Below are 27525 nucleotides of genomic sequence, written 5' to 3' on the forward strand. Positions count from 1 at the left end.
AGGCGGACACAATCAATGCGCGAGTTTGTTCAAGAGATGATATTTGGTTTTTCTAATATTGGTTTCCAGGATACTGGGCATAGATTTGCTTTGGTCGCAAATGGACGGGAGTCACGTTTTCCGGTGTTCCGGGAATAGTCTTCTTGAGTCCCTGTTAACAACATATCTGTTAGTATCTGGGTGATCTGAATGACGAGCGACATTGATAGCGATGTAGAAAAACGGACCAGCTTCTCGAATACGCAGTTGTTCAATTCCATCTCCGGTTTCCGACACTCCCACATGTGGTGGTTGTTATTTTCGAGACATTGCCAGTGGGCATTGAACTGCTTCAAGCAGTGGGTATTGATGTCCTTGATCCTGTTATAAAATCAGTACCAGGCCACCTGTTTTCACCAAAACAATCCGCCAGTAGTGTATACATACACACTCGCGGCGCAGCGGGTGACCTTGCGGCCCTCCTTGAGACACTCAAACTCTCCTCGCCCATTGGCCTCGGCCTTGCACTTCATATAATCATCGTTATAAGCCTGGCAGCGGTCACCAATGAAGAAAGATGCGCTCATCAGCGGAGCAGAGGTAGCGCCGATTTCTTGGACCTTGGGGATGCCTTCGGGCATAGGCGTTGTGTCGACGAGAATGTGTTGGTTGAACCTATTCGGATGAGTGATTAGAATTCGCAAGTTTCGACGGGGTAGGTAATTGCGTGGCATACTGAGGCTGTCTGGCCGCCATCTTGATGGTTGTGCGAGGGGCTTGTTGGTGTTCAATTCCAACTTGGGTGTGCAGACGACGTCGGAAGTGGACGAGCTGCGAAGTTCACGTCAAACCCTTTAGCCGCCTTCTGATTGGTGCGTGCCTTGCCGGAGCTGTAGATGCTTACATAAACAGTCCAACTGTGAGATGAGAAGAAACGCGAGCAATTGCACGAGTGGAATGGGAGATTGGCATTCTTTTCGATTGATGGACAAATAAATTGTTCTTTACTCTCCGGCCTGTGTTTCATTAAGTCGTCGCTGCTGGCAAACCTGGGCGATTGGCAATCGCAGCGAGATCACGTGACCGTACCGCATGCTGGGATGTTTTTCTTTGGCTTCGAACGAGCTCCGCGTTAGAGTTCCTCGACCAGCTTTTTGAACACGCCCAAACCACCCGGCTTATAGCCCTTGACTGCCATGCTGACCTAGTCATTCTTTTGGAGTACTCTGGTTTCTTTCTGGCAGCATTTTCCTGCCATTCGCGTCTCTTCATTCCATCGTACATTGCCCAATACAAAAACCATCATGTCGCTATTCGGTGCGCAACCGCAACAACAGCAACAACCACAGTCTGGTGGCCTGTTCGGTAACACCGCGAATAAAGCACCCAGTTTGTTTGGTAATACACAGCAACCCTCCACTGGGGGTTCGCTTTTCGGTAACACGCAGGGCAAACCGGCCACAGGGACGAGCTTGTTTGGCTCGAATACGAATCAACCATCCAGTGGTACGGGGTTGTTTGGTTCTACAGCAAATCAATCACAGCAGCAACAAATTCCAAGCCTTTTTGGATCAACTCAGACGCAGAGTAAACCTGCTGGTAGTTTATTCGGGGGTCAGCAGACGCAAACCCAGCCGCAGTCGACCAGTCTTTTTGGTGCAAGTACTCAGCAGAAGCCAGCAGGCAGCCTGTTTGGAGGAGCTACACAGCAGCCGCAACAGCCAGGAACTAGTCTGTTCGGTGCGACGAACAATGCACAACAACAAACACAACCGGCGCAACAGCAATCACTGCTGGGTGGAGGGTCCCTCTTCTCGAATCAACAGCAGCAAGCTCAGCAAAGTCAACAACAGCCGCAGTTGGGACAAACACTGAATCAGTCACAGCTAGGATCTTCGCTATGGTCACCTGGTCGTGCGATTACGGGAGGCAAGTTCTCTTTCTAGTACGTGACTGTATGTAGCTAACAACTTCTTTCTTTCCAAAGTCCACCGCACGGTACCAGCACAGATGGAAATAATCAAGGATAAATGGGACCCGACCAGCCAGTCATCACCTTTCCGCACATATCTTTACAATTTTGTCGGCGAGGATCAGGCGCCCTTTTACCAGCCTGGACCGGAGGATGATGCAACGAAATGGGAGGAAGCATTGAAATCTCGGCCAGGCCCTGGCTATGTCCCAGTCCTCGTGAAAGGATTTTGGGAGCTAGGAAAGCGTGCTCAGCGACAGAAAGATTTTCTTACCATGATGCAAAGCCGTCTACACGAGATCAACCAGTGCTTAACGGACCTCCTTTCTCGGCATGATTTAAAGATTTCTGTGAGGATTGCCGATTGCCGACGGAAACACCTTGTTTTAAGTCAGCGCTGTCTTTCTCTTGCCGCGAAAACTCAAATCCTGCGGAATCGCGGTTATGCCATGGATGATGCCGAAGAAGAACTCAAGAAGAAACTAGTCCAACTTGAACGATCCATCTTCGATCCCTCCATAACTGGAAGAGCTGAAGAAATCTGGGCAAGAATGCTTGCTATTCGTGAACACTCGAGACGCCTAGCTGCAGAAATAGACAGATCTGCATCTACTAAAGCAACCAATGGGGAGGAGTCGCTTGACGAGAATGTCATCAAAACAGCCAAGAAGGTATGAAGACCTATTTCCGAAATTCTGCCAAAAGAGAAAATGGTTAACGATTTTTTACAATAGATTCTTGAAGACTACGCCGCTCAAATCCAACACTTGCAGAAGGAATTGGTGTCCATACGCAAAGAATTGGATGAGGCGCAGGCTATTGCTGGTACAAATAGCCAGTAGGGTTTATTATTAACGTATTTAAGCTGCTTTCTTTTTCCCTATCTATTTTGTTTTGCAATACCTCTTTTGAGATTTTATCTTGTTGTAAGAACAAATATCATGTGTGTGGGATCAAAGAACAGGCGTTGGAGCGGTTTTCTTTTTTTGCTTTCTTTTGCACTTCTAGTTAGCGGTGATTGCATGGGATGAATTAAAAATTTTATAACATGTTTCAATATGGGCATAGAAGACGAAAGATAGATATACCAAATCAATAAAAGTTCTACTAATAATACATGAAGATCGATCGAGCTCTAGCTCATCCCAGGCCAACAAAATCCGACATCAAGTTTTAATAAGACAGTCATGAAGAGCAAAATGAGCTGACATTTTATAGGAACTTCTTGGCAAAGTCAATTGCGAAGGGCGCTGTTGGTTCGTTTAGAAACCGTGTATTAGCATGCGAGGTGCTGGCATATAGAGGGGTCATATCGTATTGATATGTACTTACAGAGGTAGAGGAGAATGCCGCCGACGACTGCGAATTGAACGGTTTGCTGTGCTTCAACCTCGCCGGCCTGTTGGTAACCCAGAGTCAATTTCAATATCCCATTGGATGCCATGAAGGAGTGGTGTTGCTTTTAGGCGTGAAAGTTTTGATCAAACACCTCGGAAAACGGAAAAGGGCGATAATGTACCTTGATCTCCTCCTTGGAAAGTTGCTGCTCTGTGCGCCCAAAATAGAGTCAGCGAACTTGAACTGAGATAATACTGATAGTATGCTAGGCAATAAAAGATGTGCTGAGATTTAAGCTTCGTCAGATCTTACCTCCGCCAAACATTCTGAAAGCACTTGGAAGCTCGGTTATTGGAAACTTCGGAAAAATACGATATCAATAGGAATTCGAAGGAGCGAGAGACAATTAGTTGCTGAGAAGAGCTGTGTTTGACGGATTGATGGCAGAGCTGAGTGAGTAAATGAATGAATGAATGAGTCTGCGGGCGGAAGCAAGCACGGACCATCTTTACTTCCGACCTCCTGCCAAACTTTCTTCTCTTCACAGCCACGCTCACCTCGCAACCCATCGAGCCTCTTTCAGAACATCGCTTTATCCATCCCTCGATAAGCTCCCTTGACAGGGGACCATTAGTCGAAAAAATGTCGGCATCGCCAGAGCCTCAGGCTGAGTTGCCTGCGACTGACCGTGACGAGGTCCGAGCCGAACTCGATGATCTCAACGACAATGGAGACACAGGCATAAACCTAGACCTAGGCCTTTCAGATGACGAGTCCGTACTGTCAGAAGTTGATGAGGCGCAGTTTGAAGACTTTAATCCGGATGATGTTGATATTGAGGATCGTCCAGCACTCGACGTCGATGCGGAGAATCTAAAACTTATTGGTCGCCACAAGCGCAAGAGACGTGAAGATGAAGAAGGGGGAACAAGAAAGAGGAAGGAAGGTCGTCGAGAAAAGAAGAAGCGCCAGCAAAGGGACTCCGATGCTGAATCTGCTGAGGGGAAACAGGGTCGTCGCAGAACAGCGAAGTCCAGACGAGAGGCTACTCCAGAAGACGATGAGACCCTTAGTCCTGAAGAAAGTCAGTTTGACAAAGATTTTCTTTTTTCTTTTCAGAAGAAAAAAAATCATTTATAACTGTAATGTTTATGGCCATTTTTGCTGACGATGATGCAGGACGCCGCCGTGCATTGGATCGTGCCATGGACGCCGCTATGAAGCAGAAGACGAGACGAAGGAGAAAAGCCGACGGAATTGTATGCGACTCTCACCGTTTGATTTCTACTATATATACTGATAGATGCAGGATCTTGAACAAATGGCAGATCAGGAAATCGAAGATATGCGGAGACGTATGACAGACGCAGCTCGAATTGATGCCGAAGCCCGCCGTCAAGGCCAACCAGCCATGCACAAACTTAAGATGCTACCGGAAGTCTTGAATCTTTTGAATCGCAACCAGTATACGGCCAGTCTTGTTGACCCGGAAATCAATCTTTTAGAAGCTGTCAAGTTCTTTTTGGAACCACTCGACGACGGCGAGCTTCCTGCCTACAATATTCAACGTGACCTGATGGATGTTCTGGGCAAGCTTCCGATCAACAAAGATTCACTCGTTGCAAGTGGAATCGGAAAAGTGATAGTCTTTTACACCAAGAGCAAACGCCCGGAGTTGAAGATCAAGCGACAAGCCGAGCGTCTCTTGGCTGACTGGACTCGACCGATTCTCCAACGATCTGATGATTATTCAAAGCGTGTGTACGAGGAAGTCGATTTTGATCCAACGTGAGCCATTCTTTCCCTTGTTGATGTCTGATTGAAGCTTGAAGGGTTTACTAACAGCTGCACAGACGTTTGGTCAATCGTGCCAATATCGCGCAGCAAACTGCCGAAGAAGCACGTGCACGCGAACTCCTACCACCCCGTTTGGCCAACCGTGCTCGTCGTGAGATGGGACATACTTCGTACAGTATTGTTCCTCGCTCAACGGTGGTACAAGACAACAAATTCGCTCGTCCTGTTGGAGCCAGTGGAGAAGATCGTTTCCGACGAATGAAGGCGCGCCAGTTGAATGCTGGTAAACCATCTCGCAGGTAGATGATGAAACATTTTTGGACCATACAAATCTTCTATCTTTTTCTTCTCTTCTCACTGTTACTACTCAAGTGATTCTCAATTCTATTCTGGGCGTGTCTTAGGGGCCATGTCTGGTTTCAATCGCAGATGGAATGCCCTAAGAAACGTTCTGTTTTCTCATTCGGCGCAATGGCTTTTGGGGGGAGTTTACGGTGTTTGGCATGCGGATATTTCAGTGATAGCAGGTCTCGAAGATGAGCATAGGAATGAGATTTTGAATACGTGTATTATAGTTGCCAACATAGTCATCTCATTGCCATGGTGTTCAGCATTCTGATCTCGTTCTCTATATATACAAACAATATCGAAGAGAAAATAAAACGGAGGTGGCTCGGCGCAGACTCGGCGGCCCGTTCCGATTATCCGGACTAGGCCCAAGGAGGAAACACTACAAGAGAAAATTCCGGTTACGTATGCGACCCTGCAGTAATCGACACCGGCCGCCTCTTCCGTCACAGTTACCTACTTAAAAGAAGAAGAAATCGCCATTGCCAGTCAGCCAATCCATATTCAACGTACACACCTCATTAAGACACTTGCTTTCTCGCATTTTTCATACAACACACCGACATCATGAAGCTCTTAACAAAGGAAGAAGAGGCCGCCCACTACCGGTACGTACAATTGAGTTTCTCATACATCCGCCTCCTCCCCAGTCGAACGAACCACTAACGTAGTTGAATCATACAGGTCAGTACTCCAAGGCGGTTCCTTTGGTACTGTCCTCGGTCTCGTCGGTGGATGGGCTGGTGTCCTGGCCGCCTCTCGCCGTTTCCACACCATCCGTAACCTGACACTTCCCATGAAAGCTTTCCTGGTGACTTCGTCGGGAACCTTTGTCGGCATTGTTGCTGCTGACCATGCCTCTCGCCAATTCGAGGCCGAGCGCAACGTTAACCTTCGATACCTTGAGAATCGCGAGGAGAGACTGAGAAGGGAAGAGCTTGCACAAATGTCCTTTGGCAATCGGCTAGGCGCCTGGGCGCGGGAGGAGAAATACAAGATTATCGGTGCAACATGGGTCGCCTCGATCGTCGGAAGTTTTGTGTTGGTTGGACGAAACCCGTATTTGTCGGGACAGCAGAAGATTGTGCAGGCCCGTGTGTATGCTCAGGGGTTGACGCTGGCGGTTATGTGTGCTAGTGCTGCTTTCGAGATCCACGATCAGCGCAAAGGAAGGGGTCTGCTAGAGACAGCTAAGAAGGGTCGTGATGCCATCAAGGAGCAAAAAGAGCAGCCGGAGCTGCACCATCAGAAACATGATGAGACCGCCGATCTATGGCAGGATATGGTTGCCGCAGAAGAGGAGAAACTCAAGCAGCGCCATAAGTCTTTGTACAGCAATGAGCACAAGGAACAGCAAGAGGGTCCAGTGACACAAGCCGTCAAGGCATCTGGAGAGAAGGCTCAGGAGGAGAAGAAAGACGAGAAAGAGGAGGAAGATGCAAAGGAGGTGAAAGAAGAGAAGGGCGGGAGCCAGTAAGAGCAGACCCAACGCGATCGACTCAAAAAGTTTATAAAAGTTGGGCCTTCACGAATCTCTACTCTTTCTGATATACCTTTTTTTTTTATTTTTCGTTTTAACATTAACGATTTGCATGGGTTTCCGGAGGCGTTCTGAACTTTTGTGACAGCGAGCTAAGTATTATATTTGTATAGATAAACCTGCAATTAATTTCAATTACATCGTTGTTTATACATTGATCTAATTATCTATTAATAGCCCTAACAGTATCAATCCATGGACGAAAACGCAAATACTATACAAGCCACTCCAGATGTAAAACTCTCTTTTTAAGGTAGATTAGCCGCTCTTCCATTCTTCGAAAAGCATGTTATCCAGGGATATAAACCCATGAACCATTTCAAGGCCCTTCTTGCGCTGCTCCTCAATGCGTTCCCATGACCATTCTTCTTCGGTCCATGCAGCTGCATTCTCTTTCTGTTGCTTGTGCAGCACTTCGGGAGCATGGTCACCGAGCTTGGATACCTCTTCCACAAGCTTCACCTCGTCAAGGGTAGTGTCAATCAAACCGTCTTGAGTGCCTGGGGTTGCTGTGCTCGAGATATCCTTTTCTGACCCTGCTGTCACAGCAGCAGCATCTGGTCTCTCAGGTAGATAACCACTAGCCCTAAGGACACGCTCAATGGGGACTGTCAAACGACCCTTTTTGAAACAATATTTGCTCAACCCAATTGCCGCCAGCACCGGTCCTTCGCCCTTTTTCTTTTCGGCTTTCAGAAAATAGGTTATAATGTACATCCACTTCTCGTCCCAAGCAGCCACGTGCGATTTCAGTTGGAATCGTTCCAGGGGCTTGATTTCGCGCTTGAATGTGCAGTATGTCCCGCCCAGAGCAATGTACATGGGCAATGTCTTCTTTGGTCGGGGTTTCCCCTCAGCTACTGCGGCAGCGGCGATTTCTTCGTCTAGCTCTTTACTCACGATCCCCGCGCCAGGGGTATACAGCGGCGTAACGCAGGCTGTGCGTGAAATATCCATATCGGCAAAATACGTGCTATTCGATTTGTGGAGGTTGTAATCCGTTTCTAACAGCGATGTGTAGCTGGTGACTGTGGCGGCGGCGAAGACTGGGTGAGTCGCACGCCCTTTGAGATTGAGAGGTTTGTTGTTGCATTCAAATGTGAACTTGGTCGCATCTCGGCGGTATCTTCGGAAAACGTTGTACCATATTCCCACCTGTTAGAAATCGGTTGGTTAGCTCTACAATTTGGGATGCGGTGCGAGGCTGTACGTACAGTCCACGCGAGAGGGAGAGATTTTCGGTTGATAAAAGCAAATAGCACGGCAAGCGTCTTCCACGAGAGAAGCGATGCGCATAACGAAGAGTCACTGAGTGTGGATAGTAGAGCCATTGTTGGATGCCGTCAGAGTGATGATGCCACCGGACGGCGTCAATTCAACGCGGGAATATGTTGACTGACCTTGCACCAGCTTCGCAAAGGTCAAATCGCTCTGGAGATCGTGCAAACCCCAGAATTTGTTGAGCGACGTTGCTTGCTTCAACTTTCTTCAGCGGATTCACTTTTCGCCGGGCCGACAACCTCGGTCTTGGCCCGTCGCGGCAACTTCCTCTTTTGGCTCGGTCTCCTGCACATTCCTTTCTGGTCCATCTGCGTTGTTCGTACTCATCAGAGAAAGGCAATGTTCGCTTTGAAAGAGCGCCCAGGGTTTGAGCAACCAGCAATGCTAATGCTAGCCATGGCTACAAAGACCAGTACAGCAGAGATTCAGTGGTGTCAACAGAGGGAGCTATATCTCTGCGTTAAATGCATATAACCGCTGACCGCCGTGCTTTAGGGCTAGCACTATGCTTGCTGTACGTACAATAACTTCCGAACATTATGCTGAACAATGACTGGCCATCTTTGTATGAAACGCTTTTTAAAGAATGTGGCTACAGGCTTGTATGCCTGGCCAGTGAAAGAAGCCAGACACAAGGCAAACTGCATATGACACTCAAAGTATACAAGGACAGAGGTTGCTCTTTCAACACAATGAGTGAAAAGACTCATGGATAGACGTGTTTTGTTGTCTGTATGACAAACATTCTATTCCACCTCTTATATATGGTTCAATTGTCGCGCAAGATCTGATTTCCTCAACCACACCACTACTCCATACTGCTATTCCAATCAAGATCTGGCTTCAGCTCCGGATCAGCTTCCTGCAGAAGTTTTCGGCATTTGCTGGCCTCCATTGCTGGAAAGATGTCCCAACGGGAGAGCACAACCATGCCCAACCGCTACATCGACAAGCAAACACAGACCGACGATATCATCAGCGAAATTCGAGACATGATCCAAGACGAGCAAAACATTCAGGCAAATCGCCAGAACAGCAAGCACAAGCAGACTCTCGATACCATCAACGAGACAGATTGCCCCGGTGGTGATTCCGAACCGGATAGTGCGGCCATATCTAGTCTCCAGAACGTCAACCAACCGGAGACTCTCAGTACCATTGACGACACGCACGACATTGATGTGCAGACCGAACAGGGAAATACAGGCGACGACAAGTCTTCGGATTGAGAAGCAAACAGAGACCCTCAATACTATGCGAGACGTACACTGTTAGTGGTGGACTAAATGAGAAAGAAAATCGTGTTGCTGGTTACATACTTGGCGTGAATATTTCGTGCGCGTTATCGTGCCAATCTCGAGCTAGCATTCATACAATTCCCATTCAACATTTGTATTCATTGATTATTTCTATAACTCAGTAGACTTAAAAAATAGCCATACAGTTCGGCGGACTACTCACACCTCGGGCATAATTCAACGGACTACTACTAACGAAGAAAGACCACCTTTTATGCTGCTTGCACAGCTCAGCCAAACCATCCAAGTCAAACATCTCGCCGATAGGCATACCCCATCCGGCCAAGATGTGATGATGTAGATCAAAGTCACCTTCCATGGCAGGGAAAACCTCAAAACTGACGGCATCGCCCGCCACGGCTGAGAAATGGTTGTTCCAAAGCCATTTGAGCACGCGCTCAGATTGCTCAACTCCTGCGTGTTGAGGCGTTTCTTGTTGCGCGTATGCCTTTCTCTCTTCATCCGTCATTCCGTTCCAAGTACTCGGCAGACCGACACGAACAAACAGAATGTCGCCGTGTTGGAACTTGATATTAGACTCCTCTGCAATGGCGAGAAGATCGTCAAGCGAGATCCTGTGCTGAGTCAAGGCAAAATTAGGCTTCAAGCCCTTTGTGCGTTCAGCCCAAGAAGCATAGTCAAGCAAGACGCCGCGACCAGCAATGCCCTTCTTGGCCCAGTGTCCCATTCCGATTCGGCCAGAGTCTGTGTTGATGATCTCGTCGAGTGTGGTGCCGCCATACCACAATTTCTTCTCCTCTGTTTTGTTATTGGGCCATGGGCCAGAATGATGCCTCAAGCCGTCCCATTGAGAAGACTGCTGCGGGTTGAAGTGGTACTCGTCGTCGAGCGCGGAGCCATTGCTAGACTCCACGACTTTGATAACGTGGTTGAATGGACGACGGCCGAAGCCCGGGGGATCGAGGTTTTCAAGCTCCCAGTTTAGGCACACTCGTTCTCCCGTTTGGATTTCATTGCGCGCTGCTGAGGCTACAACCTCGGGGGTCAGGATACGGAGCATTCCAAGACCCTCTTCGTAGGAGCCGGCGGGCGCTGGCCAGTACTGGCGAGGATTGGGGAGATCCTCGTATGTTGCAGGAAGAGGCGCTGATGACGAGGGCATTTTGGATGCTGCCACGGTCAGGTAGTGTATCTAGGCAGTTGTACAAAGAACAGAAAGGGAAACAAAAAGGGCACGATGGTTTATATATAAAACCAGGAGCCATCGCGGCATTCCCTCCGGCGCGGTCAAGATAGCTGTGCCCCTCACCCCAATTTGATATCGGAGATGCTCCGTCCGGAGTGGGGGGCACACAGGTTGACTTCTATCATCAGATGCCGGTATAGATCATAGAATTGAGCGTAGAGATGAGACTCTATGCAAGGGGAGGACGTATACATATCCAGGTAGTAGGCACTGCAGGCACTGTAGAGGTAGGCAGTATGGATCGGAGAACCTCCGCCCCACCAGACAACCTTCTTTCGTCCTCCCAAGTTCTCGCACGACAACTACGTACAGTACAACTCCAACTCCATCCTGGCTACAGCATCAATCTCAATCGCAGATGATACTAGAGTCAAATCAACCGCCAAGCCGCTCCGGACGCAGAGTCACACACTCCCGTGCCGGCTGTCTTACCTGCAAGAAACGTAAACTACGCTGTCCCGGTCAGTGTAGCCTCCTGCCGTCAGATTCCCACCGGACGAAGGAACTGACGCTCTGAACAGAGAACAAACCCATCTGTAACCGCTGCCACAATGACAACAGACAGTGTATCTATGGCGTCCATCTCCAATGGGAGGATGATTCGCGCAAACGCGGCATCAAGCATGGGCGCACGACACGCGCTGACCGTGTTGGTCTATCCGTCTCAAAACCGTCGAAGTGGCTACACTTTCCCCAAGGTCAAGGTGGAAAGCATTTCGTGAATACGTTTATGTCTGATATAGAGGGCGCGTTGTTAGTGCCAATGGTAGATGGACTCGATTTTGAAGGAGGGCTTGCGTGGAGAACAGAGACGCCGTTAAATAAATCGCCAACCGGGACGCCGACATTACATCTTGCAAATAATGAAAGAGAGCATGGCATGAGCAGACTTCTTTTCGATTACTGTAAGCAGCTCCTGCTCATTCTTGAGTCTCTGTTACAGGCTGATTGGTTGATATTGTTGGTTATTAGACGACAGATCTCTCTCCCATTCCATCCCACTTCTTGACTCTTCGTCGAATCTCTTCCGCAACTTGATTCTTCCCCTGGCAAATGAAAGCGAATTAGTCATGCATATGGTTCTTGCTCTCAGTGCCTTGTCACTCACTGCAATAACAGGAAAACCTCATTACTACCCTATAGCCCTGCGACACAAGCAACGTACCATGCAACTCATCCGGGAACAAATTGCACTGAATGACATTGCAGCCGCTAGTAATGCGAATGTAATTGTCATCTTGATGCTTTGTATGTTTGAGGTAAGTTTCTCTTTTATTCTTCTGTTGAATAAACTATCGTCTAATGTTTCTCGTCAGATCTCGGATAACTGCCAGGTATCATGGTCAATACATCTTAGTGCTGCACTTGATCTTATGCGCTTGGCATCCAGGGGCTCGTCACCGACGTCAGTTTTGACAAAACTCAGTCCTCAGGTCATCGAATTCGTTTCCAGGTTCTTCCTCGTCAAGGATGCTTTGGGCCGCACAGCTTGCGGCAAAGTTGCGAAAATCAAGCACGAAATGGTACCGGTAGATTCGAGTGAGGTGAGAACTGCAGCTGCTCCGGGAAGAACGTAGAAGTAAGCGTATTAATCCTCTTTTTGTAACCAAAAGCATATCGATCCTTCAATTGGGTGCTCATATGAATTGGTCGGTGTAATCTCAAGAATCACCGATTTATCAAGAGACATGGTAAGACCTGCACCAAGACTACCTACCCACAAACCTCGCTAATGTTCATTCATCATAGCGAAATCCACAAATCGAAAGTGATGCATGGTACGCAGAAACGTTAGAGTTGGAAAAACATATAGATACGGTCACCCAACGCCTTCCATCCATCTATTTCCAGCTGCCATCTGTCTCCCACCCATCGCCAGAAACCTCAGAACCATACTCGAAATACCTCGACGAAACGACAATCCTCCACAATACATCCTTGCTAATTCAGACCTCTGCCACGTTGTACTTCCAAGCAACACTCCGCTCTCTAAACCCACATTCTGCACGGGCACGAGGCCTTATTGAACAGATAATCAAGTATACTCGGCAACTCTCGCCCAATCATCTTCGATCCGCCCACCTGTGGCCATTGTTTGTAGGCGCCGTGTATTCAACAGGCAATGATGAGGAGCGCGTCTGGTTCTTGGATCAGTTTGACATTCTTGCGAAAGAGCGACGTGCTCTGGTAGCCAGAGGCGTTCTGAGACGCGTCAAGGATATTGTGGAAAGTGTTTGGAAGAGAAGAGATCTTGATGATCATTGTGATACTGATAGTGCTGGTGCTGGTGCTGGTGCCGGTCGAAGTTCGGATCAGGAACGAGGGATCAGTCCGGTAGAGATAGGGGATTGGGAGAAATACGTGCAGCCGTTGAGCGAGGGCTTGTGTCTGGGATGATACTCTCTATCTTTTTTTTATATCTTCTTTAGCTGGATAAATGTGTGCATATTAGATACCTTGGTCTAGCTGTGTAGTCTATATAGTACTGACAATCAGGAGTACATGACGATGAACAAATTTCATTAGTACAGGGTTTGTTGCTACGTAGCATCCAGATATATACCTCCGTATCTAATGAGCCTTAATTACATCAATCACGCCAGTCAAGTATACCTTTCCATTGCTGCAACTCACATCGCGGCATTCATTAACTCATATAATAAAAACAGGCGTTGAGAAAAACGGAATAAGAGGAGGGGAAGACAACAACTAGAATCTAGATGTCATCGTTCTCATCATCTTCGTCAACCTTCTTTCCTCCTCTGTTCAAGGAGCTCATCTCATACTCTTCTGCACCTCGCCATGAAGTCGTGTTCTTAGCATTTGCAGACATGGCAATAGCCTGACGTCCAGTATCGGACGCTTCCAGAAACTCGCGTAGTCGTTTCTTCAACTCCTCCAGGGCTTGTCTTGACGCTGCATCTGCCATTTTCAGGATGGGTCCCCAGAGATTGAGTTGGTAGGTGATGTATGCGCCGACTGCACACACGAAAAGGAGGAAGAAGTATGCCGGGTTGCGGAGGACTAGAATAAACAAGATTTTAGATAAGCATTATTCCGAAAAGCTTTATCATTTACCACCAAGGCATGTTAGATAAAGAGGCAGAACTTACCAGCCCAGATCTCGTTCCAACCAAGTGCAAGTAATAGCCCATAAAAGTAGAGCGGAACCTGCGTGATGCCGCCGATAGCACTACGCTTGGCTTCGACATAAACCCCATCGGCAGCCTTTTTGAAGCGCACAGTCAGATCCTGACGCTTAGCGTCGTTGAGGATGGTGACCTCCTCTTGTAGAGATTTCCCCTCGTCTTCATCCACGCCTCCGATAGGTGTTAGATCTTCTTCATCGGCAGCAGTGGCCGAACTGGGAGTGTGGCCAACCCAACGATCGAGTGGAGGTGGAGAATTGGTTTCTGCCAGATGGAACTTTGACAAGAGAGGAATCAATGTGAGAGTAGACTCGCGAGCTCGAGTATAGAGTCCTTCAATGTCGTCTGTCGGGCGCCATATACGCGGTACGCCCGCTTCGTCATAACGGAATTTGTCCTCAAAGTTTTCACGAAGCTTTAATAACAGGTTGCCTTCCATCATTTCCTCTTCAACTTTGGTACGCAAGACACCCCAGGACTTTCTCCGGAGCCGCCAAAGGCCAACGTCCACTTCGTCAACGCTAGCATCAAAGCTTGTGGCACGGTCGGTGAATCGCCGCTCTGCATCCAGAACAGTCTCGACGAAGAGATTCCAAATGCGGTCCCATATCTGCTTCTCCACGGGCTTGTCTCCAGTTTCCGGTGCACCAGAGCCGCCTCGTCCAGAGCCAAGCGAGTTGAATTCCAAGCTAACCGAGTCTGAGAGACGAGAACGTACCCATCGCTCCACTCTTGTAGCAAGTCGCCGCATCTCGTCACGTCGCAATTGTCCACTGATCTCTGCAAGATCTTTCTTGTACAAACTTAGCTCCTGCTTATAATTACTCCATGTGGTGCCTTCAACAACAGACGCGCGAGCTTCCTTTTCGAATCTTTCAAGAGCAGCTTTAGTTTCCTGCTTGACAATTTCTGCAAAGTCATAGCTTGCACCCCTCTTTTGACCGGCCTTGACAGCGTTGGATACAGCGTCGCTGAAGTCTTTGACTCCTGATTTGTGAGCTGCACTGAGCTGACCTTGGAAAAGTCCTTTTAATCTGGTGTCAAGTTTGCCCTCCAGCTCAGCCCGTTTTCGTTGATAGACACCCTTGTGATAGCGACTAGCCTCTGTTTCAAAGTTCTTGGTGGCCTTCATCCTCGCATTCCGCATAGCTGCGCCCAATCCACCGATGATAAGCGGTGCACCAGCACGGACACCCGCAACTTGCTTGTCTTCGAAAGGAACGATTGCTTCATCAAACGCTATGATGACTTCTCTGGAAATCTCATCGCATCGGAACTGAGCTAATAGCTCTTGCTGTGTAGGTAAATCTAGATCTTTGTTGTTAACAATCTGACCCCAAATGCCCTCGGCATAGTGTGCAAAACCGTCAGCAGGGATTCTTCGGTGATACTCTGGCAAGAATATCCCGTTTCCCACAGATGAGCCGACAAGTTGCTCTTTGCGATCCTTTCGACCTTCGCGGAACCGCGTTCCAAGCTTCTTTGTCTCGGCTATAAATTCCTCGGGCTTGTATCCCTTGTGTGGGAGACCATAGAATGCAAAGTCAAAATAGTCATGAATGGTTGAGCGCTCTAAACCCTTGGGTTTCGATAGCGACGCCCAAATTCGAGACAAATCTTCAAGGAGGGTATTTTCCAGATTTATTAATGGCGTAGTGCCCATGAAATCACGGATGACGAAGAAAAGGAGAGAGCGATGGGTCGTGCTGTAGCAAGGATTCTTAGTCTAGATACGTAGCTAATTATTTGTTATTTGAAAGGGGATTGGGTGGCCGTACCTCTTATCCTTGAGGAACAATTGCAAATTCACCTCAAATACTGTCTTCAACAGCCCCATGTTGGCACCCTGATACAACCCGACTTGGTGTTCCCAAATGTTGACAATCAACACTTCGCTTGTCGCTAGCGCAAAAAGGGCGCTTTTACGTTCAAAATCTTGGTCTTCACCTCGCTCACGGCCATCTGTGCCTTCGACATCCATGACCAAGATATTTTCGGCCATACGTTCATCGGGGCTGTCATGCTTAGTCTTGTTTTTCGACATCCAGATACCTTTCGTCGTTTGCCTTCGCTCTCTATCAGACATCACCGAGAATTGGGTGCCGAAGAGGTGGTTCAACAGCGTTGATTTGCCGGTTGATTGTGATCCGAAGACGGATATCAGATGATAATTGAAACCGGCATTCGTAACATCTTCGAGCGAGAGGTATTTTGACAAATTAGGACTGTGTCGAGGGAAAGTTCACATCAGCATTTAGCGAATACTCATGAAGCTACATCCATGATAGGCGTCGCGGAGTAGCACTCACTTGAACTCCTTATCCCCATCAATTACCTGCACGCCATGCTCGTAAGCCTTGGGATCGTGCGCGGCATTTCCCACAGACGCAAAGTGGCCGTTGGTGCCAATCAGGCTGGGAGCAGTCTGGCTCCTGCTCTCTGCGCGTGGGCGTTGCTCTGTCATCCTTTGCTACGGCAAGATAAGAATCGTCGTCTGCAGCGCGCGAGCGAAAGGAATGTTGATAGATCGTAGTAGGGGATGGGGACAGAGTATAAAGTCTAGATCAAGGGCGGAGAAAGCAATCGTGGCGAGACGGTGACGTTCCGGGAGTTGGGGTCACATGCAAGTAAGTTGAGCACTTGACGCAGAGCACGCGAGATTCAATGCAGGGGAAAGAATCAATCAGAAGCGTTGGAAAACACAGAGCATGATGCAACAGGTCGTGAGGTTAGGGAGGGATGTCGTAGTTAGAGTAATTACTCCGTAGCTTAGCAGAACCGTTGGGAGCCTGATGGCGCAGGCATCCATCTCTGTGGGCAGCCGAGGTCTCCACCGGCCCCAACGAATACCGACTTGTGTTTTTTGTTTTGTATTTCGCTGCATGCCCTACGGCTCGTGTCTCCTGACAGGAAGGTCATACATTACCTAGGACTATGAACACTCATTATGCGAATACCAACAAGTCTCTATCAGTTTACACGTGTATTGCCCCCCGCACTCAGATCCACCCTTGTCCATGGATGCGGAGACAAACTATCCTTCCACTCGATCAAAGACCAAGAGGCATGTCTGGTCCTTAGGCCTGGACGATATCATCTGGTCGTGAATCGACATGTCCCCTTTCATTTCCGGGGCTACTGTTGTCCTATACTGCCCGTAGATTCTGCGTAGCAACGTCTTCATTTCTACCATGGCCAGGCTGTGATACCATCAGTGCCATATCAAAGACCATTGACAAGAAACAACTTACTGCTTTCCAATACAGCCTCTCCCGCCTGCAGAAAAAGCGAACATCAGTCTGTTGCGATCTGCATCCCCGTCTTTCTGTAGCCATCGTTCTGGCACAAATGATTCGGCATTTGGGAAAACGTCTGGGTTCAACAAATGAAGCGAATATGCCTGGCAACTCACGATAGTGCCCGGCGGGCATTTATAGCCACCAATAACCCTGCCATTTTCGGGGACATATCTAGGCAAGCTCATGGGGATGGGCGCAAAGAGACGTAGGCCTTCTTTGATCACGGCATCGAGATACGGCAAATCATTTATTTTTGCATTTGGGTTTTGCAAGATCTCCCGGCGAAGGGTCTCTTGTTTGTTTTGAGAGCGTGGCAAGGATAGTTCATACATCAAAAAACAGAGACCGTCGCCAGTGGTGTCGATGCCAGCCGCCATATGGTCCATACATTCGGCAGCCATTTCAATTGTGGAAAGATTTGAAGACTTGCTTTGCAACTTGTTTATGAGAGACGCCTCATGGGGGTTATCTCGGTGGCTTTGTTTCAAAACATAGCTCTTCGACAGAGGGGCCGATTTGGGGCTGAAGAGAGGCAAAATCCTGTTCATTATTGGCCAGTAATGTTCGACATATCTCTCTGTAAACACGGGCTTTAGTATATACAATTTGCTCAAGCAAATTTTCACCGGGACTCACGTTTTAGGCTGTCATGATATGATAGCTCCTGCACAAGCTTGAAGTCTTCCGGATTATTGAGAGTATCTGTTCCGCCAGGGCTGAAAAGAAAATGAGATGCACAGTCAATGGCATAGCAATGAAGCGTAACCTACGATGTCTGCATTTAGTCTCAACGATAATTGGAAGACTTCGGGGACAAGAACAGATTACGTACGTAGACGTCAAGATGGCTACCGCGAGATGCTTCGCATTTCGCTATAACGGATGACGCGCTCTGCTCAAAGCCATCGAGCAAAGGTGCACGAAGAATATTTGTCATCGAGTATCTATCTGCAATAATTCTCTTCCTCACAGCATGCTATTCCAGGTCAGCGGTGCCTGAACAATATGTGGTATTCGATGGACTCTTTCCCGTGACTGACATCAACCTTGTTCGGCGTGGTGAACAACGTGCGATGACCATACTGCGTAAACAAATCATAAAACTCGGTTTTATCATAACCACTGCCTCCGCTTTGGTATATCTCCTTCATGCCCTCCGTATTGGAAAATGAAACTTCATTCGGGGCAATTCGAACAACCGGTCCATATTTCTGATGCAATGCATGAATCCATAGTCGGCGGTTCTTCGTGAATTCATGATATTTCAACACAAGACTGGTCACAGTGGTATACCATGGACCTGGGAGCTTGGCTTGCCATCCACAGAATGATCTCACCAGGAGATATATCAGCCAGGTGGATACTGAGAGACCGGCAATCAGGAACATGTTTTTGTGTTATAGGAAAGTGTCGATGTGAGGGAGGACGCGTTTGTAACTGATATATCCCTGACTTGCAAGTCCAAAGACAGAGCAATGCCTGTTGTTGTATGTAATTGTAGTATAGATGAGTAGTTAAGTGTACAGCCAACGAACTAAACAGTGACTGCATGCTTAGTATTACTTTTTGAAGCAATTCCGCTATGCCCGTCCGGGAAAGGCATGGATGTGGTTAATCCAGCCAATCAGTACGTAGCGCCTTACGAGGTTCTTATCAGCGCACTTGAAGCCCTAAAAGCAACATACATAGTTATATAGAGCTACCTAATAACAGTGTATTGGCCAGTAACTCACAATTCAGCCACTGCCAGTCGGGCTTGCCACTTGATAACGGCCTGAGGTTTTGTGGAGAATTCATTGCAATTTGTATATTTTGGGCGGTCCTTACGAAGCGAGGTAATTTACCTACCTACGTAGGTAGTAACTGCATGTGCAATTTTGGTATTGGGGCTGGCTTTCATAGACATGTCCATCTTACTCTATGCATTGATTTGTTTCCTTGCCAGAATTACACCCATGTAAAGGAACATGCAACCTCCGAGGTCTATCAATTTGTCAATTGAAGCCGCATGTGGTACTGGTGGATAATATCTGGATAACGCACTTGTCGCAGTGAATAAGCAGCCTTAGCCTAAAATAACACCGAAATTTAGAAGAGTAACTACCTCAAGTACTAATATATAACCTTTGTTCCGTACATATATAGCAACGGAATATTAAACAGTGAGCCACCAAAAGGGACCCCTTAATGGGGCTTATGGTAATGCTCATTTTATGTGTAAATAATGCCTTATATTCTGCTGTCAATATACCTTCTTATATTTGACTAGAGATCAATAAAATTATTGAAACCTGCGAACTAGCCAGAATTTGTAAATTTAGCAAACAAAATAGGCGAGAGGGCATAAGAGAAGGCATAATAATGTAATAGAAAACACTCACAAGACGGGCAGGTAACCTTAAGGGCAAAGAAAGATGATGTGATAAAAAAAGAGAAGTCTAGGGCGTTGGACAAAGGTGAATCTTAATCTAAAAGCCGAAAAGAAACATATCACTCAAGAGTATACACGGTATATAAATGAATGTACGAGAAATCAGTCACCTGAGCATACGCATGCAGGTAGTCATGGATGAGAAGAGCACATTGAGGAGGAGAAAGTAGCTGACACGGAGTGATACAGGCACTGGAACATCTGGCTGAGACGCAGATGGAATGATAAAATTCAAATAATTCTCTTCCTCGCTGATAACATAGGAATACGTAGACTGACTCATATAGGGAACAAAGAACCTGGTTCTGAGATGTGTAACCCTAATTCACTTTTTGTCTACTTGTACTCCGTTTGCGAATACAAATTCCGAGGAATTCCTTGGTATCCATTGCACCCTATTTCATTGCACCTTGTTTATGACTTGTTATCAGCTGTTATTAAAAGCGCCCACTGTTTGATTCTATCCAGGATTTCTGCGTCGATACGGAAACTCTCGTCGATCATGTCAGAACATTGGCCAAGTCCTGTGATGCAAAGACGCGCAGGGAAATCTTGGACCAGTTGCAATCTTTGAGCCATTCAATCGAGAGTCCTGACGGCACTATCCAGAGATTTTCTTTCTTCAACTTGCAACTTGCAGACTTCCGTATTGGGCCGATTTGAAGCTTTTTAATATCCTGACCGACAGTCCAAATCCGCTCACTGTCGACCAGATCAGTGAAAAGACGGAAGTAAATCCTGTCCTCATAGGTACGTAAAACAGGACAAGATGCTTGATGTATTCGTAGTAAGCTGACTGCTGTGTCAGGTCGTATTCTGCGGTATCTTGCCTATCTCGATGTCATTCAAGAGTTTGGCAAAGATACCTTTACCGCGAATAACATCTGCAGGACCCTTGCTACTACTGGTGCGCAAGCAGCGCTTCGTCATTACTTCGTATTCCCCTCACCATTAGTTTTGACTTTCTTAGCTAACCTAACATAAACGTATAGTTTTGACGCAATGGGCCCCGGTATTAAGGCGTTGCCTGACTTGCTGAAGGATACAAAATATGCTGATCCTGAAAATAGTACTAACACAGGTATACAAAGAGCCTACAAGACCAATTTGCCTCTTTTTCTCCGGTTTCAAGAACAGCCAGCGAAATCGTCCTATTTCCAGCATTATTAAATGATGAATCGCTCTGGCAGACCTACCTTCTTGGATGTTTATCCCGTGACAAAGACGACGACTGATATGGATCCAGCACGAGCTTTGTTTATTGGTGTCAGTGGAGGATATGGGACGCAAGCTATTTCCTTCAAGAGATGATATCCCAATTTTGCCGGGAAAAGTGATTGTTGAAGACCTTCCGCAGACAGTGAAGCAGGTTTCACAGCATCAAGAGGTGGAAGCCTTAGCACAAGTCTTTTTCCAACCTCAAACAATCTAAGGTACCTCATTTTGTTACATCGTCCATCTTTGTGGTCATTTCTCTGATCTTTTGAGAGAGGTTCTAAGTTCTACTATATGCGCAACATCATGTACGACAGGTCAGATGACAAATGCCGGTTGGTTCTCAAGCATTTGATGGATGCAATGGAGCCTGATTCATTCATTCTCATTGATGAAATGGTTTTGCCCAACTCGGGAGTTCATGGCAGATGGCTCAGCTAGACATGCTGATGATGGCTGTGCTAGCAGCGCGTGAACGCACTGAAGAGCAGTGGAAGAATCTCCTGGAAAGCGTCGGGTTGAAGATCAACTATGTGTACACCTACACCGACAATTTGAAGGATAGTATCATTGAGGCCGTCCCATTGCAATTTCATGGATGAACACACCAGGCCATCTCTTTTTGAAGAGATTTCCCTAGATGGCGAGAGTTCAGCGGCTTGTTTGCTGGTCTTCTCTTCCACGCGAATAGATATAGAATTTTCCTGGTAGATGTAATTAGCAGAGAAGCAATTAACAAGAGGCAACTAAATTTAATTTAATTTGCAATCTCACAAGACTAAGACTGCGAAGTTTGCCAGAAAGAGCTTTGAATTGATGTTTTCCTTGAGACCTGTAGCATGCCTCATCTCCAAAATACTTTGTGATAGAGCTCCTTTGCTGCGGCGGAGGAGCTAGAGTCCTGTGAGAACAGCCTGAATGGAAAGAAGATATTAAACCTCATATCGCCCTTTGTCAGTATGAGGCATAACTCCTTCAAAGAATCATTCTTCACTCGGAGCAGCAAATGGTTACTATCTCTTGACGTAAGCCATGCATACAGACTTACCTAGGTAGCTGTCCTAGTATGAATTCCTCCCTTGGATGAATCTAAAGATTCATAAATTGCAACTAAAGGTAATGACCAGCTGTCTCTGTTAGACGTGAAAGCATCCCGGGAGTGGATATATATTATTGGAGAGGAGGTAAGTACGTATCTTTAAAAAAACTCGACGAAAAATATCGACCGCCATGGATATCAGAAACAGCCTCATAAGATCGGGATCCCAAGCCACCCGCCCAACGCCCTTGAGTATTGTACATGCAGCACAAGCCGAAGGATCGACAACATTCAAATATATATACAAAATCCATATTTCTACATCATTGCGCCATTCGTCCAATCCAAATTCCACCCCTGATCCAGATCCAAGTCAAGATTCATGTTAGACCACAGACCTAAATTTTGGCTATCGGCACCAAACCCAGTGAATATGTTCTGATCCATCATGCCAGCGTTGGGCAAAGAGAAAATATTCTCTAGGTGAACACGGGAATCGTCGAGGAGTGGAGGTGTATAATTTGTGTACGACGAAGATGAAGATGATATTGTGCCATTAGATTCGCTGGTATTGGACAGAGGTGGTGTGTAAATTTGGAATGGGCTTGGCTGAGCAGAACTTGGATTGGGATTATTATTAGATACCGGGTTGAGAGTAGGGCCGCCAGGCACACTATTAGGCGTGGGTCGATCACTTCGTCCTTTGAATCTTTTTTTGCCTGGTGAAACTGTGATAACCCCAAAGTAGGGGACTGATACTTTGCACGACATTGTTGGGTCTATATTACCCACATTGGTGCTAAGTCCCTCGATGATTATTAACGATTGAGCGGCGACGGTGCCTGCAGGCTCAGAGGCGGCATGTCGCAGTACCTCGGTAGTTTGATCGACCAGAGCCCAGTCCCGTTCATCTTGTTCCGGGCTATAGTTCGGCGACTCTTGGGAGTACCCCAAGATATTGATGATTATTAGCATTGCCATCGAAAAGACTTGGAAGTCGATCATTCGGCATATGAATGGGTTCATCAGGTCCCAAGAGCGCAATTTATTATAAGACAGCAGCGCGTTTCGAGCCGATTTCAATGCGGTCTCTTGGCTATATCGGTATCGAGGGTCGCTATGTGACTTCAGCATGAAGGGCAAATGTAACGTGGCCCGCGTGAAGTGGTATATGAATGGCAACACTAGGCGTTCCGTTACTTCGTACATAGAGAGCTTTGAATCGGGAATTTGAGAATTCCAAAAACGCTCGGGCATAGCTCCTGCTTGTGTCTCCAACTCCTGTTCTAATCTCAGTGTTTCGTCGATTGACATATCGGCCGGATCGTCCTGGTTTCGATCAATCATTGGACCTAAAATAAGACAAAGGCGGAGACAGTAAGTGTCCAAGTGGCTGGTCTCCATTTTCAATCGCCGTTCCACTTGCGGACGGAAATACTTGTCTGCAATTCCAGACGGTAGTCCCAGAATGAGGCAAAGAAACCGATCATTCAATCCAAGTATCGTCCAAAGCTTGAGCCGTCGATAATATAGTTTGTCGTTTGGGTGCGGCTCTCTCGCCGTAGAAATGTGCAAGCCAGCCAATTGTCCCAACTCAATCGCTCGTCTATTCATGAGCCATGCTTTACGCGGCCGGCCAAGATTGCTATACCATTTTGACAAAAGGGCCATAGCCTCAAGACCGGGCAGCGTGCTAGATAGGTCTTCGTCATTTATAATGAAATGGTCAATTGCAGTAATGCAGCGGTCTGTGTATTCCTGCACATCGAAAGGTACTTCCAAAGAAGCGAAATCAAAATCAACCGGAAGCTGCTCAATACTCATCAGGTGACAAATCAAAAACTTGGCCACCTCTCCCGGAGAATCTGGTATTTCAAAGATATTGTTGTTGCCTACAAGACTTGATGTGCAACTGTTGCGAAGCTCGGGGAAAAAATAAATCCATGCAGACCACCAATGAGATACAAGATTTCGAATTCGAATCAGATCGCCACGCGGTGGGATTAATTTGGCAAGTTCGTTCCGGGCGGCTATTGCTTTGGGTGAAATATCCTTGATAGCGGCAGCATCTTGGCTACGTGAGGTGGCCCCTTCGGTACGAGAAACAACGTTATTGTTGAATAATTGCAACACGGGGGCACTTTCGATGTGATCGTTTTCTGTAATTGGGGCATCGAGTGACTTGCTGGTGCTGGTATTTTCCTCGGAGCTTGGAATTTTGGTGCAAGGCGGCATAGGCACATCAGATGGCTTGGTAGGATGGTCTTCGTGGTGATGCGGCTGAACAGGCGATGCAGAAACCGAGGGGCTAGTCTGTTCCATACGCTGCAATATGTCCCTGACTACACTTTCCAGCTGGGTAACACGCTCGCGCAGACTATACGGCTGTTCTCCCGAAAGAACCCCCTTGACCTTGGGATCCAAGGTTCCATACTCCTGGTCGATGCAAGTAAAGCCCCGAGCATGACATTCATTGCATATATCAGGACGATCTGTGTCGTACGTACAGCGTATTTTTCGTCGGCGGCCTGTAAGGTCAGCCTAGATTTAAAGAAGGCCGAGGCGCGTATAAATATGCGGAATACAAGGTCATGTATACTAGCAAAAGGGTTTGATGATTGAAATACATTTCATAAACAAAGGGATAATCGCGTTGGATGCTTACATTCGGTACAACTCTTGGTGCCTTTTCTCATCTTTTTCCGGGGAGGGCCTCTAATATCCAGCGAATGGACGGAAGACATTTTGATCCGAAATGTGTTAAATTAACAACAACGACCACCACCACCAATAGCCAGGATCAAATATTAGCTCGTGTTGCGGCTTCCGTGAGAAGCCGGAGCTGGGTAGTAGCTCGATAAAAGAAAAGTGCAGTTCGCAGCGACGAAAATCAATAAATAGAGCTGCCTGGCCTCTTCTTTAGTAGCCGGATCAAGGTACACGAGACCAAAGAAAAAAAGAAGATAGACAGATTTACATGCCACTCTAGACGAGGCTAGAGCTTAGAGCAGCTGGCGAGTCACAGGCCCAGGCAGCAATATTGCTCACGGTCATGCAATGAAAATCGAATAATATCTGGCGCGACTAAGGCCTAAATCAGGTCTTCGATCTGAAGCCCGTGCTTTTTGAGCTTGGGTGATCAAGTCCAGCCTCTCTCTAAGGGTGTAGCAATAGCTCCGTGACTCTGAGTGGTCAGGGTTTGAGGCAGACTTGGCACGGACGAAAAGAATTGAGGAATCCTCCAGGGATGAGAGCGTTGAAAATCTATACATATAAGCCAGAGAGACACCGAGGAGAGACCTGGTTTGGAAGGGCAAAAAGGCAGAGAATATGAGAGTGGCGGATGGAAAGAAGCCGGACGAAAAACGGACGAAGGCGGCCAGCGGGTGCTTCCTATTCGGGCTAGTCAGAGTTTTCAAGTGTTGCACTAAGCACTAACTAATTCTACGCCATCCGCCATAGTGTATTACTATGTGCTTCTTGTACATACATTCAGATTCTCAGTCCAGAATGTTCCTACTTGAGCATGCTTTTATTTGCGAGGCGGAAGAGGTATAATGCATGAATTAGTCAGAGAGTTCAATAGCTGTGTCTAACGCCGAAAATCTATCAACAAACAAAACGAGGCCACGCCAGTATACATCACTCTTCACGCAGTGGAGGCCCTCCGTCCATTATTCTTTCTAAAACCACGTAGTAAATATAGCATCATGCAGCCCCCATTCCCGGGTCAATCTTGCCCTTCAGGCTGACCCATTTCGGGAACAGGGAGATAATCGCCGCCACGCCTCCAAGCGCAATCGGTACTATGAAAGCCACTTTTAGGCCGGACATGTACGCCTCAAGAATACCGGGAAGCTGCTCTGCTGTGAATACGCTCCGCAATTCCGTCGCACCGGTTGAAACAACAAGTGCAGGGTTGACGCCGGGCGCATATTCGGGCAATTTCTGCACGAGTCGGTTGGTAAAGGCAGACTCCCCGGCAGAAACCCAGAATGCACCGCCGATAGTTTGAAAGAATAGCGTGGCAGCTGACACGGTAGAGATGTCGGATGGATCCACCGAGCTCTGGTTGACAATGATAGCGATTTGGATACCGAGACCGGCGCCTATGCCACAAAGAATTTGATAGCCAATCCATTTGCCAGCGCCGGTGTCAATGGCGAAAGTATAGATGAGACCCGTTCCGATGGTCTCAATGACAGCAGCCAAAATCATAAGATAGACAAAGTGGCCGTACATGGTAATCAGAACTCCGGAGAGAACTGTGGTCAGACTGGTTGCCAGAATAAAGGGCACATTGCGCACACCCGACTGAGAAGCTGATACGTTTTTGATGGACTGGAAATAGATCGGTAGATAATATATCATGACGAACATGGGTCCGACAACAAACAAGACGTATGCGCAACATACGGCTACGTTGCGGTCTTTCATAAGTCGGAATGGAATCAAGGCACGCTCCCCAGAATACCATTCGATACCGATGAAAAGTATAACCAAAAGACCAAATCCGACCAGCAACCCGATGATTTCAGAATCATCCCAGGCCTTGCTAACACCGGCCCACTGGAGCGCTAGGAGGTAGCAGATAACAGCCCCTAGGATTGTAACAGTTCCGGCGGGATCCATCTGTAAGAACTTCTCTTTCGCTGAGGCGGTGGCAGGTTTAGCTGCTGGAGGGACCTTGAAGAAAAAAGCAATGATAGCAGCGCTGACGGCTCCAATAGGAAGGTTGATGTAGAAACTATTTCGGGTTAGTTATGAGATTCTCTCAACTACTTAGTATCATGAGACAGCATATACTTACCACCACCTCCAGGAAACATCGCTAGTAAAAACACCACCTAGCAAAGGACCAACGACACTGGCAACAGAATATGTAGCTCCCAATACACCTGTCAACGCCGGACGCTGTTGTGGTGGAGCGGAAAAAGCAATGATGATATAAACACCACTAGAAATACCAGCAGCACCCAACCCGGCAATGGCACGGCCAACAATGAGAGCAGTGCTGTTCGGAGCAACACCACATATCAAAGACCCGACTTCAAAGATGAAGATTGACAACAAGAATGTCCACTTTAGTGGAAAGTACTTGTATGCTTTGCCCGCGGTGGACTGGAAGGAGGCCAATGTCAGAAAGAAAGCCGAGCCGTACCAAGCCACTTGATCAAGAGATTTAAATTCATCCGTTATTTTGGGAATTGCTGTTGCTATAATTGTCATGTCAAGAGCCATAAGGAACATAGACAGGATGAGTGCGACCACGACAAAAACAAGGTTCATTGCCGTGGGATATTGATTTTCTTCGGATTCAACGGGAGCGTCTTTCTGGCTTTCTTTTTCTGTGTCAATTGACAATTTTGTATCGCTGGGGTTGTGTTGTTCATTGACAGCTGTGCCCGCCTCGTCCTTTATGGGGAGAGACATGGGGTCGTTGTCGTGAAACGTTTGACTCGATAGGGACGAAGCCCGAGTGGCTTCTCTAGACGATGTCATGTTTCTGTAGCCTAAGGATCGCAATTCTCTTGGTCTTTCGTACTGGCGTATTGAAATTGAGATTGCGATGTCCCATGAACAAAACATTTCCCTCGGGGGGGCTTTCCATCTCTACATATATATACCTCGA

At 47.3% G+C, this 27525-nt stretch overlaps 13 protein-coding genes across 13 annotated transcripts, besides 1 other annotated feature; 5 read left to right on the top strand and 8 right to left on the bottom strand.

Moving 5' to 3' along the window:
* Positions 1-52: 52 nt before the first annotated feature.
* UA08_08871 (NADH-ubiquinone oxidoreductase subunit) lies at positions 53-735 on the bottom strand (the record flags this gene model as incomplete). Its single annotated transcript, XM_020263918.1, has 4 exons — positions 53-151; positions 228-360; positions 427-654; positions 716-735. 4 exons carry the CDS (start codon positions 733-735, stop codon positions 53-55), a joined length of 480 nt encoding a protein of 159 aa, XP_020115908.1.
* Positions 736-1283: 548 nt separating this feature from the next.
* Positions 1284-2793, top strand: UA08_08872 (hypothetical protein; the record flags this gene model as incomplete). Its single annotated transcript, XM_020263919.1, has 3 exons — positions 1284-1924; positions 2025-2622; positions 2686-2793. The coding sequence occupies 3 exons, from the start codon at positions 1284-1286 to the stop codon at positions 2791-2793; spliced, it is 1347 nt and encodes a 448-aa protein (XP_020115909.1).
* A 370-nt stretch (positions 2794-3163) lies between these two features.
* UA08_08873 (hypothetical protein) lies at positions 3164-3614 on the bottom strand (the record flags this gene model as incomplete). The annotated part of the gene is made up of 4 exons (XM_020263920.1): positions 3164-3201; positions 3284-3410; positions 3471-3499; positions 3602-3614. 4 exons carry the CDS (start codon positions 3612-3614, stop codon positions 3164-3166), a joined length of 207 nt encoding a protein of 68 aa, XP_020115906.1.
* Positions 3615-3931: 317 nt separating this feature from the next.
* Positions 3932-5389, top strand: UA08_08874 (Transcription factor iws1; the record flags this gene model as incomplete). The annotated part of the gene is made up of 4 exons (XM_020263921.1): positions 3932-4373; positions 4469-4548; positions 4599-5077; positions 5143-5389. The coding sequence occupies 4 exons, from the start codon at positions 3932-3934 to the stop codon at positions 5387-5389; spliced, it is 1248 nt and encodes a 415-aa protein (XP_020115907.1).
* A 612-nt stretch (positions 5390-6001) lies between these two features.
* Positions 6002-6911, top strand: UA08_08875 (hypothetical protein; the record flags this gene model as incomplete). The annotated part of the gene is made up of 2 exons (XM_020263922.1): positions 6002-6042; positions 6119-6911. 2 exons carry the CDS (start codon positions 6002-6004, stop codon positions 6909-6911), a joined length of 834 nt encoding a protein of 277 aa, XP_020115904.1.
* A 321-nt stretch (positions 6912-7232) lies between these two features.
* Positions 7233-8305, bottom strand: UA08_08876 (hypothetical protein; the record flags this gene model as incomplete). The annotated part of the gene is made up of 2 exons (XM_020263923.1): positions 7233-8129; positions 8189-8305. 2 exons carry the CDS (start codon positions 8303-8305, stop codon positions 7233-7235), a joined length of 1014 nt encoding a protein of 337 aa, XP_020115905.1.
* Positions 8306-9184: 879 nt separating this feature from the next.
* On the top strand, positions 9185-9484 carry UA08_08877 (hypothetical protein; the record flags this gene model as incomplete). Its single annotated transcript, XM_020263924.1, has 1 exon — positions 9185-9484. The coding sequence occupies one exon, from the start codon at positions 9185-9187 to the stop codon at positions 9482-9484; it is 300 nt and encodes a 99-aa protein (XP_020115912.1).
* Positions 9485-9680: 196 nt separating this feature from the next.
* UA08_08878 (hypothetical protein) lies at positions 9681-10676 on the bottom strand (the record flags this gene model as incomplete). Its single annotated transcript, XM_020263926.1, has 1 exon — positions 9681-10676. The coding sequence occupies one exon, from the start codon at positions 10674-10676 to the stop codon at positions 9681-9683; it is 996 nt and encodes a 331-aa protein (XP_020115913.1).
* A 1154-nt stretch (positions 10677-11830) lies between these two features.
* UA08_08879 (hypothetical protein) lies at positions 11831-13157 on the top strand (the record flags this gene model as incomplete). The annotated part of the gene is made up of 4 exons (XM_020263927.1): positions 11831-12019; positions 12077-12304; positions 12374-12451; positions 12510-13157. The coding sequence occupies 4 exons, from the start codon at positions 11831-11833 to the stop codon at positions 13155-13157; spliced, it is 1143 nt and encodes a 380-aa protein (XP_020115980.1).
* Positions 13158-13476: 319 nt separating this feature from the next.
* On the bottom strand, positions 13477-16373 carry UA08_08880 (Protein sey1; the record flags this gene model as incomplete). The annotated part of the gene is made up of 4 exons (XM_020263928.1): positions 13477-13784; positions 13874-15615; positions 15688-16134; positions 16219-16373. 4 exons carry the CDS (start codon positions 16371-16373, stop codon positions 13477-13479), a joined length of 2652 nt encoding a protein of 883 aa, XP_020115979.1.
* A 570-nt stretch (positions 16374-16943) lies between these two features.
* UA08_08881 (hypothetical protein) lies at positions 16944-18596 on the bottom strand (the record flags this gene model as incomplete). The annotated part of the gene is made up of 5 exons (XM_020263929.1): positions 16944-17109; positions 17161-17785; positions 17845-17974; positions 18041-18184; positions 18249-18596. The coding sequence occupies 5 exons, from the start codon at positions 18594-18596 to the stop codon at positions 16944-16946; spliced, it is 1413 nt and encodes a 470-aa protein (XP_020115982.1).
* Positions 18597-19355: 759 nt separating this feature from the next.
* Positions 19356-19450: a repeat region (Identified by RepeatMasker using a combination of RepBase library and repeat library created with RepeatScout).
* A 2761-nt stretch (positions 19451-22211) lies between these two features.
* On the bottom strand, positions 22212-24637 carry UA08_08882 (hypothetical protein; the record flags this gene model as incomplete). Its single annotated transcript, XM_020263930.1, has 2 exons — positions 22212-24385; positions 24559-24637. The coding sequence occupies 2 exons, from the start codon at positions 24635-24637 to the stop codon at positions 22212-22214; spliced, it is 2253 nt and encodes a 750-aa protein (XP_020115981.1).
* A 964-nt stretch (positions 24638-25601) lies between these two features.
* Positions 25602-27395, bottom strand: UA08_08883 (hypothetical protein; the record flags this gene model as incomplete). The annotated part of the gene is made up of 2 exons (XM_020263931.1): positions 25602-26640; positions 26704-27395. 2 exons carry the CDS (start codon positions 27393-27395, stop codon positions 25602-25604), a joined length of 1731 nt encoding a protein of 576 aa, XP_020115976.1.
* Between the last annotated feature and the right edge of the window lie 130 nt (positions 27396-27525).

The sequence above is a fragment of the Talaromyces atroroseus genome (assembly GCF_001907595.1).
Source record: "Talaromyces atroroseus strain IBT 11181 chromosome Unknown scaffold_16, whole genome shotgun sequence".
NCBI lineage: Eukaryota > Fungi > Ascomycota > Eurotiomycetes > Eurotiales > Trichocomaceae > Talaromyces > Talaromyces atroroseus.